Genomic DNA, 22,018 nt, shown 5'->3' on the forward strand with positions numbered 1-22,018 from the left:
TGACTGCCCCGCAAGCCCACCATACTCTCGGAGCCCTGACGAGTCCCTCCCAGGGCCCGGAAGCTGTTCCCAGCTCCGCCTCTTCCTCCTGTCTCGGCTCCCAGGACCCACGCCGCTTCAGCACCGCTCCAACCGCGCTACCAGGAACAGCCCGACGACACCTGGGTCATTCTCCTGCCGATTTCTCATCATTAGCAGAAATGATCTTGTTTCTATTTTATTTATATTTTTGTAGGTCTCCTCACATGAGAATAGTAGTGAGTGGGTATCAAAACCTGTTGGGCCTTTCTTTTAAAGGCTGTGTCCTCAGTGCCTACAACACTAGGTATGTTTGAATTCCAGATATTAATTCGATAATATGAAGGAACTACTGTTAACTGTTAGGTGTGATAATGACCTTTTGTTTATTTTTTTAAGTCTGTTAAAGACATATACTTAAGTATTTATTGATGAAATTATGTGAGGGATTTCTACTTCAAAATAATAAATGGGAAAGTAGTGAGAAGTGTGGTAGGTTATAGATAGAATAAGATTAATCGCATATTGATTGAAACTGTTTAAAGTGAGTGATGATTATATATAGTTCATTACCTGTTCTCTTTACTTCTGAATATGTGTGGAAATTTTTCTAATAAAATCTTGAAACCTAAATGACAAAATGAAACAGGTAACACTCCACATACTTAACTGAATACTTATTTGATTTTAGGAGAATGTTTTTCTAAGCAAAATATCGGAAGGAAAAAAAAATTTTTTAAGCTACATACATAAATCTAGATGGTCATTCAGTTTATCGAATTAGCGATGACTCAAAGCATGCCATAGATTAATAGCATCTGTACATACCAATTTATCTAGCACTAACAAAAAAATTGTCTTATCATTTATATCATTTTGTACTTTTTGAAAGAACTGTCAGATGCACGCATCATGTTTGCTTTCATTCTTGTACAAAAGAGAAATAAGTGACATGAATGGGGCATGGTGTTTGTAAAACTTCCTATGTGCAAGGCCAACTCCCTTGCTTTGTTTTTTGACTTAGTTGTCAATGTCTGTGATAAATGACCATCCTTGTCCTCTACTCATGTGGCAATACACATCTGTGGAATTAATTACCAGCTAATTTTATAACATAGTGATTAGGAAGGTCAGGCTTTTGTCTTTATGCACATGCTCATGCAGTAATTAAAGGAATGCATCTTTCCAAAAAGGAGCTAAGCAGGGAAGATTGGGAAGCAGCTTTAAGAAGTACGTATCATTATATGAAATCCCATGAGAAAACCGGTAATGTAAGAAAAAAAGTAACAACAACTCTTTATGGAATTTTTCACTGGGCAATCTGTTTTTGAGTTTACATTCTGATAACATTCCGAGGAAGACAAACTTTAAAATCAGGCTCACAGTTTGCCCTCTGTTACTTGAGACATGAGAGTTACAGAAAGTAACAGACTTATACGGTAGTGTTAAGGGAGAGCTGATGCTCCCTTTCCTCTTTCCGTCCTAGTACTCTGACCCTATATATAAATTAGAAAGTAACCCAGCCTGGTGGTATATACATCACGGCCACAAAAATAAATAAATAAATAAACAAATGAATGAATTAATAAATTAATTAAGAAACGAGTTTCTGAATGAATAAATTCGTTTATTAGAGTACTTTTTACATTTTTAATTTATCTTAGTTGCATTAGAATTTAAATACCTTATCTATAATGGAGGCATGAGTATGAAAAGTTTGCCTAAGTCTATGTGTTACCTGTGAAATGTGAAATTAAAGCATTCTTGTAGAAATTCAAACAAATTTTATGAGTTTATGTTTAGTGGGAATTAATCAAGGCAGAATCTTAAAGTTTAAAAAAATCTCTTTGACAATCACAGTATAAAAAAAAATGTGCCACATAGGCAGACTCATTAAACTGTGGCCTGAAGCCTTTAGCCAGGGGGTACAAATGAGCATTATTGAACTTACAGTCAGAAACTTTCATTCCTAACTTCAGTTTTACGCCTGATTTTCTGCATTACCCCATGCAAGCCTACAAACTTTGTGGTATTTTTTATTATACCACAAAGAGGGCACAAAAAGAAAGGGGCACAAAATTTCCCCAAGAGTATTAATAGGTAACTTTAACTATGTAAATAACCACATAAAGCCACAGAACCCAAATCCTGAGCACGTTATGACAGAAAGAAAAGGTGGCGCTGTGACTGCTACTCATTATATGAATCCAACAAAAATTATCCTTAAAAAAAACAACAAACCAATGGACTTGATGGTGCCTTCGGCCACTATGAAACCCAGATGCCTGTGGCTTACAGCTACCTTGGCATTACAAAGATCATCCTTATCCTTGATCTATGTGGCAAGTACACCAGTCATACTAGACAGAAATTAAGTCTAGACTCAGTGGGGTGCAGAGAAGGGAGGCTGGCCTAGCGGGCTTCCAGAGTAAGGTCAGCTTTGTTCCTGTGCTGCAGACAGTGTGGACCAGACTTAGAGGGCCTTAAAGTCTCCCAACACCCTGTGCTTGACATTAAAGATGATGCACATTCTCCTTGTCTACTCTGGGACCCAAAAGGAAAGAAGATTTTGAAAAGCAGAAAATAACAAGCATCATCATGAAGGATGAAAAGAAAACCTTTTAAAACAACAAACCTGAAATAAGAAGTCTGAGATTCACTTGAAGGAACAAGCCATTCTCGGCATTCTTCTACTCGAGGGAGGCAGGCTACAAAGATGGAGAGATGGGCAGCTGCTTTACGGCCAGGCCCACACGTGGTACAATTGGCTAAGGGACCACAGGAGTGTTCAAATTATAGCCAGGAGGAGGAGCAGATCATCAACACCATCGGGGAAATGCTCTAATTAGTTTCCAAGCAGACCATTTTGCTGCCGGAAGGTGAAATAAGGACAGTCCATCATTTTCACAAACACTTTGCTATCTGTTCTTCCCCTCACATGAATCTCCAATGGAGAGAACTAATCCCTGGCTGCAAAAAAATCAGTGGTCAGGTCAAGTCACATTCTACCAGAGGTGCTTGCCCTGATGCAGTCCCTGTCCTAGCTGCACGTGTAATGCGGACCATTTGGGATGACGTCAGCTACAGCACCACTATTATGGCGAAAAGGAGTTCTCAACCATAAAATACAAAGGAAGCAAACTACTCCACCATAAAAAGCATAGAATTTTTTTAATGTAAACATTGATGATAATAAATAACATGCATGGGTCAATTTTGGAATTTGGTTTCTAGCTTATTGTCAATAGACCTGAAATAAATTGATTGCTCCCAACAGCTATAGGGTTTCTACTCCTAGTAGCTGCCATCTGAAGTGGCCAGTGTAATTCCTTTTGGTTCTCATGAAAACACACAGGATTTTTTGAATCATTACTTAGGTGGCTGATCAAAATGCTCCCAGAAGGCATGAAATATGAAAGATTGAAATCCCACCTGCATCCTTTCAGCCTTCAGAGGTCAAAATGCCAGAGAACTACCAAGTTGGATGTCTCAACTTTTACAGAAGAGAAAACTACAAACCAGGAATGATGTGCGTCTTATCTAAGGGAACAGCAAGTCCTAATTCCCAGCCAAGTGCTGGTCCCACTACATCATGATGCCAAAGTAAAATGAAATCAGTAGGAAGACGTCTGTAAACTTGAGAGGAGAAATACGATGGGAAGATGTGTGAAACCCAGAGGGTGTCATAATGATGGATGCCGAAGGGAATGTGGTCACTGTCCTAGGCCGCTCACGGACCCTAGAACAAGCACATTTGAAAAGTAAAATACTGTGCATTTCTCCAGCTCTGATACCAGGAGACAGACATGGTCTACAAAAGACACAAATCACTGAATGTTACCAATGAGAGAAAATTCTTCCTAAATCCATTTCCCTGTGAGAGGAGAGAAGAACGAGAGTGACAAGAATAAATATAGTCAAAGCCCATGATGGCCCCATTTTTTTAAGTATTTATTTATAGATTGGAGGGACATCAGGGTCATTGAACATGCCCTAAGTGAACTTTGTGGCAGTCCCACAAGGAGGGAGGAGAAAAGATCACTCTATCTCCCCTGTCTGCAGAAACCAGGGAGGGATGAAAGGACATGCTGTGGGAATAATTACCAAACATCACTCAGAAATGTTTGCTCTCAAAAATGCAACAATCCATCCATTCATTCATTCATTCATCAAGCACCCAGAACTCTACCTAGAACACTGTACATAACTGCTAAGAGTGGCTGTTTCTTTTCAAACAACAATCTGACCTTGCTTTGAATTCAATGCTGAGAGCAAAAAAGGTGGGTAAAGGGAAAAAATAACTCTTCAAGGCACGATCTCTTTCCAAAAGTGTGTACTCCTTATTTCCCACATGTTTAGACTGTGCTGAAGACTTTTTACACACATACACACACATACCCCAGAATGGATATAACATTTCTTTTCAACCCAAATGTCTTAATAGTCCACATTAATCATCTAATTTATATAGACAACAACCTCAAAAATGCATGATCAGAGCAGGAAAAAAAAGGTGATTTCAAGAAGAGGAGAAACATACTTCTTTCTGGGAGGGGAAGAAGTAGCCACCATGTGAGTTGTGGAGAACAAGGTAAAAAGTGATCAGAATGAGCCTCTTACTGCCAACTACCTAGATCTTTTAGTTTTATTAGCTAATGAGACACTTTCTAACCTCCCAATTAAACACACAAGTAGACTTCTTTCCTGGCCTAAAGAAGTGTCTTTTCCTTCATGTCTGATCAAACAGACTTGGGTAGTTTCTCAGTACCCATGGTAAAAAGCAGCACACATTTGCAACCTTAAAATAGGAATTGGCATGCCAGGATCTCCTTCAACTTCCAGAGCCTTCAAGCACTCTCTTCTTGTTCTATTTTCTTGCCCGAAGTTCTTATAACAATAGCGTATGTGTGATAGGAGGTCATTCATAAACCTTGTTCTTTAACTTATTCAGGAGCAAATATGTATCAAGGGTCATGTGCTAGACATTGTGCCGGGCGCTGGGATTACAGAGATGGGCACATATGGTTCTCCAGCAAGAAGAGTCTTGCCCAGGTAGATGCACCAAAGCAAATGATGCTTACAGTGGGGAGCAAAGCGCCCAGCAGACTGCACAGGGGCTATGGAGTGCCGAGGGGAGTACCTGCTCTGCCACTGGGCATCAGAAAAGGCCGGGTGACTACATTGAGAGACGTCAAGGATGAACAGGGATTCATCAGGTGGAAACGGGCAAACATTAATACAGTAGACGCTCTTCGCAGCCCTATAAAGCACATGTTACTATCCTCGCAGCAACCCTACGTAGGTGTCTCTGTCTTGATTTTACAGTGAAGAAATGGAAAGTTTAAAGAGGTAAGTGATTTGTCCCCTAAATTTACAGAGAAGTGGCACTAGATTGGCCCCATTACACATCATAGGTGTTCAGTATTTGTTCAATTAATCCAAGTAATCAGACTCTATATCCCATGCTATATTAGCTACATCTCAGGAAACTAAGCAAGAAAGATTCAGAGAAACATAAATTTAGCTGTCCACCTGCCTAAGGAAAAGAAACAGGTCTTCATGCAGGACCATCAAGTCAAAGGCAAATGCACGTGTATATGCATGTACATATGTACGCATGTGTACAGGGATGGGCAAAAGTACATTTACAGTTGTAATGCAAATAAATAATACAGTAATAAATAATAAAAGAATAAACTCTGTTTCATGTATTCACAACTGTAAACCTACTTTTGCCCACCTCTGTATTTCCAAGTCGTCTAGATGTAAATGCTATGCTCTCTTAGGCAGAGCCAAGAAAGAACTTGGATTCTTAGTAGCACTTCAATTCAGCTTCATAATTACTGGCAGAGAGAGAGGAGGAGGGAAGAAAAAGAAAAGGTTCCTCACAAAGCCAGACCCATCTATCTTCCTCTTTTTTCAGAGGCAGCAACTAGAATTGATCTGTGATTGCTTTTCCTGTCTTTCAGGAACTTCCGAGCAAGCCACACTGTTCATAGGGAGAAGCAAATGATACGGAGACCTTCCTTTCGTTGATCTGGTTTATATTTAACAATAAGCAGAAACTCAATTTAAAAACCAAGCCACTGCTGCTCATGTACGACTGAGAATTCTGAGTTGACAACTACAAGTAAAAACTCCGGGTTGTTCTCTGCATAAGCAAACTTCCTAACAACCTGACTCCATCTGACAATGCTGCAGATCCACATTACCCTCAGCTACCAGTCGGACTGGAGCACCAGATACTGAGCCAAACACAGAATTAATCAAAGACCACATTCAGTTTTCTACATGTTCCTCTATTCTACAAGTATTTACGGAGCACCAACTCTATGCCCAACACTGTGGTCTAGGCCACAAAACCAAGGTGGGCCCTAACTTAATGGGCTTATTGTCAAGGTATGGATAGAAACAGGCAATTACAAGATCCCATGACAGAAGTTTCAAAATCGGTTTCATATGAGTACAGGAGAGGATACAGGAGTGGGACATTCATCCAGACTCAGGAAGAGGCTCCTGGGGGTGAGACCTGAGGATGAGTAAGAGAAGGAAGTCGGTTGGCAGAAGGAAGGTGGAAGGAGTGTCTCACTCAGGAAGAGGAAATGGCATGTGCAAAAAGACTGAGAGATGAGAGGATGGTACCTTTGTAGAGTTCCGAGTTGTGGGTAGGGTAAAGGGGGCCTGGGGGTGAGAGACGAGGGGCAAGGCCAGAGAAGTAATAAGTGAGGCCGGATCACACAGGGTGCCACAGCACCCTGCCAGGGTTCCCTGAAGGCAACAGGGAGTGACTGGGGCAGTTCGGGGAAGCATGATGACTGGCGGGCAGGAGAGGCAGGCGGAGCTCCTGCATTTCCAAGCTGAGAGTAGACGAAGAAAAAGGCAGAGTATTATTTCATTTAACCTTTTCTAGATATACACAGCTCTGCCTTAACTACATTTCCCTAAAGAAGAAGAAGCCCCATGTATTAATTTCAAATTAATATTTCCTTTGAGTGTATAAGATGTGCTAATTAACTTTAGAGGGCTGTATCATGAGTTTGGGAGAGAATTTTTCGAAGGTCTGAAATGTATAAATGTCCCAGTTAGTAATTTAAAATACTTTTCAAATGTATATTACTATGACTAAAGGACTTTCATGGGCTTTTTGTTTGTTTGCTTGCTTTATTTCTGCCCTTTAGAGCAGAAATACAAATGGTGATTTCTACAAAGTCCTCTCTGAATATTTTCTGGGTAATTCTGAGCTCAATGTAAAATACCTGGGAGCTGCAGGTGCTTTGGGGCAGAAAAACATCCCAGTGGTACTATACTTGCGCAGGTTCGAGAAGTAGGCTCATCACTGTGGCTAGTGTTAGAGGTCTAATACTATTAATAAATATATGCATGCAGCCCTGACCGGGTGGCTCAGCTGGTTGGAGCGTCATCCCGTACAACAAAGGGTCACAGGTTTGATCCTAAGTCAGAGAACATATGGGAGACAACCAATCGATGTTTCTCTCTCACATAGATGTTTCTCTCTCTCCCTTCCTTTCTCTCTAAAATCAATAAACATGTCCTCAGGTGAGGAATAAATATGTGGAGAAAGGGGAACCCTTTTGCACTGTTGGTGGGAATGCAGATTGGTGCAACCACTGCGGAAAATTGAAAGAACATAAGCACCCCTGAGCAACATTGCTTACAATCGCCAAGATATGGAAGCAGCCCAAGTGTCCATCAGTAGAAGAGGGGATAAAACAACCATGGGACATTTACACAATGGCATACTACTCTGTATGCCATTAAAAAGAGGAAAAAAAGAGGAAAGTTTTACCCTATGCGACAGTATGGATGGACCTGGAGAACCATCATGCTACGTGAAATACGCCAGTCAGAGAAAGATGAATACCATACCATTTTATTCATTACGTGGAATCTAATGAACAAACTGAACTAACAAGCAAAACAGAGACAGATTCATAGGTAGAGAACAGAATGACAGCTAAGGGGGGAATGTCAGAGGGCGGAGGAATTGAGCAAAAAGGGAAAAAGAACTGATGGACAGAGACAACAGTGTGCTGATTGTGGGGGGTGGGGTACAAGGGGACTAAATGGTAATGGTGAAAAAGACAATAAAAAAATTATAAATAAATAAATGTGTGCAAAGAGGCAAGGTCTACCCTAGGGAAGTGAATGAGGGCCCAGGGGCACCTACGCAGCCCATGATGCAATCAGTGCCTCCCCTAAGTGTTGACCGGGGGCTGCAGCTTCCCTCCGACATGAGGAGGGCTACGGCTCTCATCCGATTACCACCAGGTTCCCCACCACGCTTAGCAAAGCAGGGACACAGCCATCAGGACTTGGTTCATGACTCCTGGAGGACATGGAAGCAATGACAGCCACGCTGTCTCCCTCCCCACCCGCTCAAGCCTATCATCACTCCAGGAGGATGGACATCCATGCTCTCCTGGAAAAGAGGGGCAGGAAGCAGCTGGCTTCCAAATGCAGGGTTGCACAACCAGGTCATCATGGGGAAAAACATCAAAAACAAACCTTAAAAAATCCCCTAGGCCCTGAGCCACGGCACACAGTTTAACAGGACCACAGAAGGTGCCAAACCAAAGGGTGTCTCCATTTTCTCCAGCTTTTTCCGCACATCATTATTACATTAAAAACACTGTCTCCCCTTTGGATTATAAACCTTTAAGGGCAGGCACCTAGGACCACTTTTGGAACTCTCCAACTTGGAGCATTGGTATCAAGTAATGAAAACCATGCATAAAAGAAAATATTACTATTTTTTTCACTTTTAAAGCCTGAGTATCCCTTCCTAGGTCACCGGCCGGCCATCTGCTCTCTGGCCCAGAATTCCTGCTTTCCCTCTTCCTCCACATGCCCTTTTGAACATCCTCTGGCATTTTATACGGCTACGTCCCCTGGCCTATGGAACTAACAAGCAAGGACTTCCCAAAAATCTGGCGGAAAAAGGAAGGAAGCTAATGATCTGGCCACGCGTGCACACGCTCTTTATTGTTTGCTGGATTCCGCGCATTGTCCTTGCAGGGCCCGCAAGGTAAACACCAGCTAAATATGCATTACCATTAACTTGTACCTTTTAGAGGAAGGGGGCATGGAGGCCATACCTCCTGGGTACAGAAAAATTCTCTGAGATAGAGTTGCATTAGCAGAGGAATAAACACGACACTTGCTTCAACCAAATTCCACAGCATGGCCATTCCATTCCTGAGTTTTATTATTGAAGTGCACTCACAACAGTAGTGAATCACTGCCAACTCCCAGTTTGGAGACCATGGGACATCAGCTGACTGGGTTGGGAAAAAGGAAAAAGACCATTCTAACAATAGCCACTGGCATTATCTGGCCAGAATCAAAAATGGGACCATTAAGCAAGAAAACAATTGAAAATGGTATGTCGTGGTAAAATGGGACAAGCTCTCTTATGGAAGAGAAAAACTGATGTATTTGGGGTAACTATAACTATAAAATTTGATTTTTGAAGGAATGCATTTATTCACCCAACATACTTTTTTCTCTAATCTTCGCTCCTCAAACACCTCATATTTGAACTTGATATGACTAAGGAGTTCAAGGTTCAGGCTTGACTTAACTGCCATTTCGAAACATGTTGAACTCTTCCAGGTCTTCCCTCAGCCACTTGGGCGGCAAAAAGTTTCAGATCCTAACAGTGGCTTCCTTTTGATACCAAGACAGCCTTTCTCTTCTTCTGGCAGACAGTACTAGCTGCTCTCCTACATCAGCCCAATCTCAACAGCCATCTAGATTTCTTTCCTCACAGACATCGCCAGATTGCTCTTCAGCACGGCAAACTCATCTCACATCCTGCCCCACCACATCCCTCCTCACTCACCACGCCCACCTGCTCAGAAAGCTGCCCCTTCCACAGTCTGGATCAACACCCTCTCCTGCGCACACCATCACAACACCACAGCTTGGCACCGTCAGAGCCACACAAATACCCAGCTCCGGCAGCTGAAACGCTCCCTTTCCCTTCTGTCGCTGGATGTTCAAGTTCAAAGTCAGTGAGAAGTGCCAAATTTTAAAGTCTGAAAAGTCCTTCAGTCAGGGAAAAGGCAGAGGGAACAGAGAAGGGCTTTCTCATCACACAGCCCTCCCACAGCAGTACCATGGCAATCACTTTCACCCCTGGCTAATTCGGGGTTGCCCCCACAGCAACGGCTATGGACTCAACCAGGGTTCTGAGTGGATCTGCTGACCACCTTCCGTCCCTCATGCTGAGAACACTTCACTTCCAATCTGAAGCTCAATATTGCTGACTGGTCCCTTTCCTTAGGAAACTCTCTCTAACAGCAAACATTTCATACCCGGGACCCCCATGGTTAACATGTGGTACGGGTCAGTGAGATTTCAATAAGGCAGTTGTGAGCTATGGGTAGCATGGTTTATGGGCTACTCTGCTGATTCCCTCCCAACTCTCCTTTAGCTCTGCACTTTGGTAAATAGCACTGTATATTATAGGCAAGCTTTGTTTCACCCCATTAACAGAGGACAATTGTATTAGCCATATGAATCTGAGTTCCCATGTTACTTAATTGCTACACTGCTGTGTTAACGAAGTTAGGAAGGGGTTTGGCAAGAGCGTAGATCACCTTCATGTACAGATATTTGTGGTTTTATTTTTCCTTTTGCCAGCTTGCCTCTCAGTTTCAATTGCCTACCATCTGCCTTTGAACAATCTAAGTGCGAGGAGATAGATTTTATTTGGAGGATGAAATGCTTTGAGCTCCTCCTAGAAAAGCATTTTCATATACTGGTTTTCAGGGCATTCGCTGTTTAATAGGATCTTGGAGGAGATTCAGTTTGGGTTGAAAGTTGGTTCCTTCTCATAGTTCAAGTGCATTGTAAAATAAAAACTTTGTGATCCCAGGTTTTTACCAGAAGAAAAGAGAGTAGTTGGGGCAAGAACTAACCTCTCACCTTAATCTGACGAAACACCCAAAGAGAGGGCAGGTGATGAGACAGGGGAGCCAATGGTATCTTACCTGTATGGCCTATTTCCTACTCCACCGCCTTAATTCATTTTGAATTTTTAGAAAACCCAATGAAGCATTCAAGACCTTCTGAGTTTGTGGTTTTCTTTACGTGACCAAAACCATCTGACTGAAAAGTGCATGTGTTCACTCAGTTCACCTGGCTTATTTTTAAAAAAACAAAACAAAACAACAACAACAAAAAAACACACAGAAGAAAAAAAGAATTAGAAGGCTTTGACTTAAACTGACCTATTATTTTGAAAATACAGACTAAAGTAAATAAAACCAACTACTGAGTCAAAAATCATCAAGTGAGCTGGGAATTAGAAGGCCTGGGTTCCAGTTTGGGCCTGAGTCTGAAATTCCTATAGCTCTACATGTCTAAATTTTATTATTCTAATGACTATCTTCTGAATTACAAGTGTTCAGCAGTCACAACTGATTGGATAGACATCACGGACGCTGCCTGTTCGGATCCTTCATCGCCGCCACAGGAGACCCAGGGCCCTGAACAGCACACCTAGCTTTAATAAGACTCAAAAACACAAAGCTTTAGACTTGGGCCCCTCCTAAATAGCTCTCAGACTACAGCAGCAGTCTCGAGCTGGAATCCCAACCACTAAACCCTACTAGATTCCCCAGCTGAGCTGATAAGTCCTCATTGTTTTCGAATTGCTGTGGAAGCTAACATTGAGTTTTAAAAAAAGAAAAAAAAAAAAGGAAAGAATATCAATGACTCTCTCCTTTCTTCCTCTGCAGAACCACAGGGATACAAGTCAGAGGCAGAGGACCCCTGTTCTGGGAAAGAGAAATGCACAATAACCTTTAAGGTTCTTATCACTTCCTAAGAGCAAATGCATAAGGAAAAGCAAGAACAACCCACTGACCCTGCTCCCTCTCCCCATCCCATGCCAAAAAGTCTACATGGTTTTAATAAAATGTTAGTGACTCTGTTTTATTATAAATGATTAAAATCCTGAAAAGAACATGTTTAGAACCCTATAAGGCAAATTTCAAAGTGTGATACTTACAGAAGTATCACACTTTAGGTGGCATAAAATTTTACCTACTCGCCTGACCATATTAAAGCTATTAAAGGCTACTTCTCACTTACGAAGAGGGAATTAGTATATATGTCTGGCTAGGTCTTACAACAGATCCCACAAGCCATGTCCCTAAATCTTCTACTCATTTTTAGAAGAGTAAGGACTTCTCTGCTATCATTCCTAAATGATGTTGCTCTTTGATGGGTATGAGTCAAACAGAATTCCCTCTGTCTATTCCCAGAAGAGGGCATATTGTAAATAGGACGACACTACACTTGTACAGAAAAATCTTACATGTGGATAGTAATAGAAGGTAAAAAAATACGGCTATCTCAGTAAAAATCTGAATAAAAAAGCCTACTTAAAGGAATGTAATTTTACTACTTAAATATAGCACAGCATATATTATACACTCTGCTATAAAATGAGAAAATTATAATTACCAATAGGCCAATACTGCATAGTAATGTATCATAAACATTAGAAGTCTTATCATACCGAAATTAAATTATTAGTTGTTGAAAATAAAACAATAATTGTAAGTTCTAAGGCCACTATCTGAAAAAGTCAAACATTTAAACTGGGTTGCTTCCCAAGCTGAACAAGACCTATACAAATGACAAAGAAAAGAGTAATTTTTAAGCTTTTACACTATAACAATCACAAGAACAATTTTTCAATTATTACAGGTTGCAATTACCATTATATCAAAAGCTGCCAAAAATTTACTTTCCTTCCCCTATTTCCGATGGGTGTACTTGATATAAGTATCAAATACTATTATGTCCACTTAGCAAATTTAGGTAATGAAAATTGGTATAATCTTTAATTAACAAGAATATCAACACACCCCAAAGAACAAGAAAAACTTAAAGGTTAGAAGGAAACAATAAAGTACAAAATGAACAAAGCAAGGTTAACCATTAAGTGCTAAAACAATCATTTAGGGAAGGAACATGATTATAGTAGAATCATCAGAATGCAGAGAGAAAGGCAAGAAATGGTATGAAAATGAGCGCATGGCAGCTGGGGTATCAGAGCCCACAGTCCTACGACCAGAGCAAGTGTGTCTGGAGACTCACTTCAGTACATCTTGTTTTAAAGGTCTGGCCAGACATGTGCTGAAGGGTGATGGTTTCTATTTGATGACCATGAATTAGTACATGATGAATTGAAAGAGAAACAAATTATTTTTATTTTAATAAAGAAAGAAACGGTTCCCCCAAATAAGTTTGGAGAGGTAAAAGGAAAAGACAGGTGAAGAAGGAGACAGGAGAGGTCTGGAAGTGAATGGTGAAGCTAAGCAGGCTAATAATAGAGACAAGAGGAAGCTCTGCACCACCGGAGACAGAAACGCAAAGGAAGAAAAGCAAGCAGGTAAACCTGGGAATCGCTGGTAATAATCCTATTGCACTAGAGGTGGCACAGACAGAACCTTGAATAAAGAAAAAAACATAAAGAAAAAGTCCATCAGCCCTCTCCCCAACTTCTATTAGATCAGACTTCGAGGTCACTTACAACACAAAGCTGAGAGTGGCAACTGCGGGCCTTCTGTCACAGAATTCTACTCTTAGCTGTAAACAGCATTTTGATGTTCTGGGAATGTATATGGGTTTGACACAGTGTGGGAACTAAAGTAAAGGCCAAGAAATGGGAAGTGAGTTTATGAAAAATTCTTTAAAGATGTGTGCACAGGGATGTGTGGGTGTGTATCCACGTAGACACAGTGTCACGTCGCCCACAAAGTGAGAATGGCAGAGTTGTAGGTTTGAAGACATGGCCCTGAGTTCAATACAGCACATCTGGAAGAAAGTCAAGTGCAGGAGCTGCCTTCCATCTCAGAGTGCAGGACTTGCCAAAGGGATTAGGCTACTGGCCCAGGAGGTCTCACATCCTGCTCTGAAGATGGCCAGGGAGGAGGCATGAGCTTCTGTGTGTGTTTGTTTAACAGACAGAGCACACCTGGCTGGGCAGTTGTGCAATCTAATACCACAGGGGGAAAATTTCTTCCCGATCTCAAATTGTGATTGGATTCTGCCCTAAAGCATAGGCTTAAGTGTCCTTGCAACTTCTATCCAAAAGAAAGACAAATATACTAAAGAATCCTTCTTCAACACCAGCCAGGGGTCAGAAAAATGTAGGAAGTTCAGAAAGAAAAACATGGTGTGGTGTCTTTGGTCCCTGAGTGTCACCTTCACCACACTGACGATGGGTTGAAAGCAAGGCTATCCTGCAACAAACCTGATCTCATGGAATTTTATTTTTAATGAAAGTAATTGCTAAAATATAACACCACACAGCTTTTACTTTTCTTTCTTTCTTTCTTTCTTTCTTTCTTTTTTTTTTTTTTTTGATAAAGCTTGCCACATAAATAAGGAACAGTAAACAGTCTTTATCAGATCACATATCACAATGTAGGGTTTGGAAAATACGGTAACTTCTGCGTGGACACTTGTTATTCCACTCCTATTGACATTTTGACAGCTCATTAAGAAATTTTCTCCTAGGCAGGTCAGTTTTTAAACAACTTTAAGTGAAAACAAGGGCCAATAGCCCTAATAGACTCATCGGGGTTCAACTTTTGTTCTTAAGCAGGTTGCTAAAACTAGGATCATAATTCTTCCCAGAACTAAATGGGGGCAGTCCCAAGATTAGATTGTGATATACTAGTTGTCACAAACCTTAATTCCCATCATTGCTAAACCCCCGTGTTCCCTGAACAGTCAGCTTATCATTGGACCTGGTAAGGCAAGAAGAAAGAGAGAGGAAGTGGACCGGGAAGGAAATGGCGCCTATATCAACAGTCTTGGCAGTGGAGATGTTGGGCAAGGACAGTAACAGGGGGAGGAAATTTGACAACAGCACATTGTCCAAGTATGAGGTATATGAGCTGAGTTCATTAGAGGGCACACCCTTAGCGGCCACCCCCACCTTAACAGTTTCATCAGTGTGCACTTTCACTGGGAACAAGTGGACTTATGCTTTGCTGTTCCCCTCGGTGGCTTAGACTAGCATTCCTGTAACAAGTCCCAACTTGCCACATAACCCCTCTTGGAGCCTATCTGAGAGGGGCAAGGGTAACCTTTGGACCCCTGAGAAGACAGAAAGGCCTAGAGTAAAGCAGTGTGCCGACGGCCCACTTGCAGCCAAGATGACATCAAGGCGAGCAGGGCTGCCGGGCGGTTGTGGCGCGGGTCTGGGAAAGACAGCCCCGGAAGATGGTCAGGAAAATATGGCAGATGCCAATTTAGGGAGAACTGTAAAATATCCCTTGCTGGGGTCTGGTTGGGTTCAGGAAGTTAAAACCTCACAGGTCCTGATCCTCCGCATCACTGCTCTATGTCAATGCAACAAGAGTAAGGGGAAAAATGAGCCATTTGGGCTTATGTGGAAGGTCCAGGTATATCTGCTTCTATCTCAACATACCTGACTTCTTCCAATTGGCCCATTTCACACTTATCAGATGGTTCATAATCCCAATACACTCTCCCAATAGTCTCCTTTCTAAGCAAATAGCATTGAGTTGTCTACACAGAAATGTTAAGGCTGCCATGCCATTCATTAGGCGTGACTTTGAGTTGTGTTTCTAGTCCTGTGGTACGCTCAGTCATCCTCACTCCGTTAGTCCTCCCGGGCAAGACCCGGAGAAAAATAAGAGGTCCAAAGAGATCATCATCGCACATAAGGGTAGACGAGAATGTGGGGTTTGAAGGAGAAGGCTGAGAAGAGGTGACCCACATGGAAGGCAATCACAAACTTGGAAAGGCCATTGCAGACGTCACAGAAGGCTCAGAAAGCTGTGCTGCTCTTGCAAGTTATCTCTACCAATCAGCTAGCAGAGGAATGAGGTAGGGGAACAATTGATAGTCCCACACAGCAGTGACAGCCCACTGGTTCCCAGAGTCACCCAGCTAACAATTTAAAACTGCACAAAGCTGCAACAAACAGTCATCAGCTCTTTTCCTCATGCAGGAGGCATCCTGAGCCAAGCCAAGAGAAAGAGGATGGACAAAGGATGAAGTTCATTCATTTTGGGCTGTCCATGCTTCTTCTTGTACACCCAGCCTAAAGTTTCTCAAGCCTTTTCTCCAGCTTTCTGTGTTCCTCTCTGGAAGGTGGACAATTCAGTGGTAAAGAATGAGTGGATGTTATGTGTGCACATGTATATGCAGTGCTTAAGCCCACGGGAACACCTCAGCATTGGGGGTGGCCATGTGGTTAGCCCGGACATGTCATCCTGACACAGCAACAAAAATGAGGTCTCTGCCTTTCTTCCATTCTCTATCTTGCAAGGGCATTTGCCCAGGATTGCAACTGTGTGAGGTCTTCATCTTATACTTTTCTTATATATCACAGAGCCTAGCACCTACTGAGCCCATACTAGAAGCTTAGTAAGTACTTCTTGATATAAAAACTTCTATTCAACTACATACACTAGACCTTCTCTGCGCTAGGCACTGTCTAGACACTGGAAATATAAAAATGAATCCATCAGACTCGTGCTTTCAGTGGACATTCAACTCTAGTTAGAGGATGATAAACAATTAAACTATACCAGGATCATTGCAAATAACAAAGGCATGTTCAACACAGCATGTTCAACACAGTGCCTGTCAGCAACAAGGAAGGCTTCAGATGACAAATTGGCTCCAAGGCAGAAAAAGGATCAGGGGAGGATTCCAGGCATAAAAGTTCATTATGTGGTTTGGGAGAACAGCAGGTTGTTGGTTGGAACATAACATGGAGGGGGAGGTTGGAGATGATTCTAGAAAGGCAGGCTGTGCAAGGCTTTACATGCCATGATAAAGAGCTGGGTTTCACCCTGAACTGCAGTGTCAGATAGAAACTGGTGCAACAAAGTTTTATTTGCAAAGAATCATTCTGGGTTGGATTGGAAATTGCATGAGTGGAGCCAAGATGATCATACGGAGAGAGCTGAAGAGCTGGGGTCAGTGGGAAGGCAGTGCAAGTCAGGATGGAGAAGAAAGAACAGTGTAAGAGATATTGAATGTAGGTCCCAGAGGAGAGTACATCTGTTTTGCAGAAGCGTACAATTCAGCAGCCTAAAGGCGCAATGGTGGGTGAGTCTACCAGTGTGCTGTGGACAGAGAACAGCCATCACTCACGCTCCTTGGGCCTGGATGGCTGTTGTGGCAGTGCTCGCTTTAAGCTGGCCTTTGAAGAATGACAGAGCGGTGACTTGGCAGAACTATTCATTTACTCTCCTTCTTTAGCTATTATCCTCTGAGATTCGTGTCCTTAACAGTTTTATGTAGCTCTAGCTTTACAGTATAAGACTCTTAGATGGATTCTTTGAACAGAAACCTCCACCAGAAATAGCTGCCATTTTCTCTCACATTAATGCTGCTCATCAACACCTCTTGACAGACTCTGACCTAGGTGGGACAAAGTACATAAAAACAACACTAATAAGTCTTTGCCAGGCTGGCAAACTGATCCAGTCAGAGCATTATAAAAGACACCTGGTTTGTTTTGTTTTGTTTTGTTTTGTTTTTTAACACAGCAGCTGTGAACACAGTAGAAGCATGGCGTCCTAGTTACAAGAGAGTTCTCATTAAAATCCAATAGCAGCAGAAACTGAAATGAACCAATTCTCAGCTATGTCACCTGAATGTGAAAAGAAGTTCCAGTTAGATTAAACACATAATACAAACACTGTTTTGCTGAACTTGGGAACCTGAATGCTAGTTTGCTTATAGGGACGTGATTATCTAACCATCCAAGTATTCTAAATCCTTAAAGCATCTATTATATTTTTAGGGTACTATCATAAATGTACTGAAGCTTTTTGAAGCTTGGCTGACTTATGCCCTGTGGTTGACCAAGTACCTCTTCATTTAAGCTAGCTTAAAAAACAAACCAGAATATAGTCCAATGTAGAATGTGGATACTGCTAAAGGAGCAAATAACCAACATTTAAAATTATCTTTTCAGCTCACTGGCTACTGCAGATATAGACACACAGAAGCTACCAACTTATAAACACCACAGGCAAAATATTTCATAGCTGCAATGTCCACATTACCTTCCCAGAACAGACCAGGGAGGTGCCCTTAGAAGCAGCTTGTTAACAGCTCCTCACATCGCTATTTAACAATTCATTTATAGCCCATCAGAAAACCAACCTCCAAGGAGATGTATTTTATATCTCTACGTAAGGTTTCTTTGCCACAAGGCTGGGTTTTGTACAATCTTTCACTCTGTAAGCCAGAAATCAGATTATGCCATAGTTTCTGTGACTTATGATCCTGTGAGCATGCCCTGTATGGGCATGTACACAAAGACGAGTCCCAAGAACAAACCCTTGGAATAAAAGCAGAATGATGCTCAAGGAAGCACACATCACATCATACAGTCCTGACTAGATAAAGGCATGGTGTCAGCTACCCTCTCACTGTTCTCACTAGAACATGCTAACTCTAACCTTTAGTGTTGATTCTTAAGCTTGAGCCTTCAACAACTACCTGGGAACCTGACCCCAACCCAAGGAAGTTCCCTTTTCTAGGCTTTGGAGTGTGGAGCAATCTTTCAATGCACTTCAAGTATGAGGTAAAAAATGCACACAAATGCAAAGAGTAAACCTAACATTGTGATTTCCCCCACCAAAGCCTAACATTGGTGCCCTGGGGACACTGGGACCAGCAGAGAGATGGCCTTTCTTGCAAATGGTATACTAAAAAGCCCTGAAGCGCTAGGCACGGTCAGCTGCCCAGCTTGCAGCCAGCCAGACTAACACCCGCCTCGCCCTGCTTGGAGAAGTATGCAGCCAGACCTCCTCAAGTAGCAGAATCTTGTCAACACAGACCCCACTCGGAGTCCCAGAAAGATGAGAGGAGAAAACCTTAGGAATGCAAGACCCTAAGAAGAACCACAGACACCACCAATCTGGGGGCCAGGGCTGGGAAGTGAATTCTTTCCAATATCCCCTCTGGCACTTGGCCCAGCAGTCCACAAGCATGTGCTTTGAGGCGGAGTAACTGAATTTGTCCTGGGTTGCGCAGATCATCCTAAACTGCATCCAAGTAAGAAATAAGACACGTTGTGAACTCGCTTTCACCTATAACCTAGATATAAATGAACCAAGAGGCAAGAGGTCTACACTCATCTATCCACACCTCCTCCACGGTAAACCTTTACATACCACAGCTGAAATGAAAATGTGCACAGAACCATCCTTCCCTTAAATCGGACTGCTCCACATGCTGGCTAACCACAAAAGTGCCCACAGGTATGCTCCCTACCTTAGAGAACCTCCGTTTGGCCATTTTCCCAAAATTTTCAAGGCAGACAAATTCTCAGAAGAACCGGCTAACGTGAACAGCAACTGTGCCCCAGGTCCACTTCTTCCCTCTCCGCTGGAATAACAAGGCCTTTCAGTGGGGCCCATGTGGCTCTGTGCCTTTTTTCCTTCTTATGTTTTCAAGGTTCTCTTCCCTCTGAACCTTGACGTATCTCACGTATCTCCAAGCACAGCACACTGCCTTGCACCCAGAATATAATGAAAAAATAGCCTGCCGTTGATGTCACTGCCTCCTCGTTCATTTTCTAGGGTAGGCAGCTTAGAAAAGCCACGGTGCCAGGAAGGGTGGGAGCATGGAAGACGGGTACACTAATAGGTGCCCTACTTGAGACGTAACCGAACACCTAGGTCCCTTTGCCCGTCGCCCTGCCTGTCTGGGTGAAAGTTAGATACCTTTACAGCATGCTGAAAACGATTAGAGGATCATCACTCCAGCCTTCCTGTGCTCGCCAACATTCCCCCTGGATTCCATCGTGTTCAAAAGCTGTGTCTGACCTCCAGCTGACTTCTGCCTGCAGAGCAGAGCACCCTCGCCATCTAAGTCACGCCCTGCCAAAAGCACAGAGCCTCACAGGCACAAAAAAGCAGAATGCAAAATTCAGGAAGTGACCCTTTGCTTCTCTGGTTCTCAGAGGGTAAAGGCTCTTACTTTTCCGAATGGTATGGTCTTTATTTCACCCTAAAGTATTCAAGTCGGCAGACGAAGGGAAGCACTAAATGGCATGAAGTCAAGTAAGAAGCTGGCACCTTTCCAGGCGATTTGAGATGCTGTCAGCCAAATCGGGTCATTCAGGTCTCCGAGAAAGGAGAAGAGGAGACTTACTCAGCCTTAGGTAATCTACAATACTCAGACTTCATTCCCAAAATGACAGCTCTCCCACCTGGCTTACCTCACTTGGAATATAGATCAGATCAAAGGGCGCAAAGTGAGAGTGACACCTGCCCTGCTGTCCCCACCTATCACTGGCCATTACTGCTAGGACTCATGAGTCAGGAGAGCCCCGGGTATCAACAATGCAAGGCACCAGTCAAGTGAACTCATGACACAGATTTTTAAAATCTCCAAGATCTCAAGTCAAAGGAAAGATATAGCAGATACAAAACACACCAGGGGTCCAATCCTTAAAATCTTCCATTTCCCAAAGCCAGGTGTGCCAACTCTGTGGCAGGAGGTTGGGCAGGAGCACAGAAAGAGGCCCAAAGAGAACTCACCTCTGTTCGTTTGGGTGCTGGCCTTTGATCACAAAATCTATACACAAAAATATATAATTGGTCCATACAGCTGAGTGAGGAGACATTCCAGTCTGGTTTGTTCTGTCAGGAGTCTGACTGGATGGTTAAGGATAGTCTGGGAAAAACGAATGGTCCAGAAGCAACGATGAATAATGAAGGAACTAGTGTGGAGAAGTTTCCTCCCTTTGTCTGAATTCTTCAGAGCAGTCCAGAAAAGAGCTTAGCAAATTCCCACTCCCCTTTTTATAAAATCTGTATTGCATTTCTTCTTGCCTACTCCAGTGTGGATCTATTCATCTGAGCATTCAAAATTAGGCTGGAATAATCCTAATTCTAGATTGTCTCTTGACCTGGGTTCTCTGTTAGAGACCCCAGCACTTTTCCGAGCCACACCCACAGCAAGGGGGCCACCCAAGCCCTGCCTCTCTCTTTACCTCTCTCATCTTTCAGCAGGACCATACCACTTCTGCTAGGGAACCAGGGGAAGCGCTAGGGAAATGGGCAGCTTCAGAGACAAACAAGCTGCTCTTTGGGGTTGGATTTTTTTTAATTACAAGGCTGATTTCTATCTGTCACTCATTTCTTCCAGGAAATACTTTACCGTCAACATCTCATCTTCGGTTTCTGCCTCCTCACGTATAGGGGATGTGAGAGAAGCAGGATTACTGACCTCATTCTATGGGCAGTCTTCAGAAAGACAAAGTTACACGGCCCATCACGGTGCTCTGGAGAGGGGACAAGGCAGCCAAGAAGAAATCACAAACTTTCACTCCGTTTTCCAGGACTGCAGAGGAATGATGTCTCTCTAAACCTAACAAGCTCGTTCTTCTCACCCACACCTGCTTTCGTGGGGTCGGCGGAAGAGGCAGCTAACATTCTCTCCACTGTTCTTCAAAAAGGATCATTTTTCCAGTCTGCATTTCACCTCCTCATTTAACTTGCATATACAAAGGAAAACTCAGGAACGCATTTCAGCTCTCCAGCAAAGAGAATATTGCTGCTCAAAACAGATACATCAGTTCCTTAACATCTACCAAAAGCGAAGGTCCCCGCGTGCCCCAAAGGGAAAAAAGTTGGCTTTTTCCAGCTCTTCTGTATAAACTTTCACTAAGAGCCATCTATTCCCTGCTCTTGAAACTGGAAATTCACCGCCCACTGCAAACAGTGTCTGTTCTGTGGTCAGACAGACATGGGACTGCCTGTTAAACAAAAGCAGACTGAAGAATTGATGCTCTCTTTCAAGACTCACCCCAGTCGCAAATAATAAGCAACTGTATGAACAAGCAGATCCGTGAATAGGTTCAAATGCTTGAGTTCTGAGTAATACTGCTAGTTAGAGTCGCTGTACAGTACTTCCAGGCTTAGGTTTTTTTTTTCCTTTCTTTCATCTCTGG

The 22,018-nt window shown here is 42.7% G+C and overlaps 1 protein-coding gene across 7 annotated transcripts in view; it reads right to left on the reverse strand.

Annotated features, from left to right (window-relative positions):
- Positions 1–22,018, reverse strand: part of ETV6 (ETS variant transcription factor 6) — a 216,786-nt gene that overhangs the window by 185,526 nt on the left and 9,242 nt on the right. For 2 of the 7 annotated variants that reach the window (XM_054591422.1, XM_054591421.1), the window contains exon 1: positions 20,604–21,851. The exons of 3 other annotated variants lie outside the window; for them this stretch is intronic. In XM_054591422.1, coding sequence (XP_054447397.1) covers positions 20,604–20,669 — 66 coding nt within the window. In that variant the 5' untranslated portion in view covers positions 20,670–21,851. Of the gene's footprint in view, positions 1–19,332; positions 19,832–20,603; positions 21,852–22,018 lie in introns of those variants that run through there. 2 more of the 7 variants (XM_054591423.1, XM_054591427.1) reach the window with 2 other exon arrangements.

Source organism: Pteronotus mesoamericanus, unplaced genomic scaffold (genome assembly GCF_021234165.1).
Source record: "Pteronotus mesoamericanus isolate MK-2021 breed Mesoamerican mustached bat unplaced genomic scaffold, CSHL_Meso_final scaffold_21, whole genome shotgun sequence".
Lineage (NCBI taxonomy): Eukaryota > Metazoa > Chordata > Mammalia > Chiroptera > Mormoopidae > Pteronotus > Pteronotus mesoamericanus.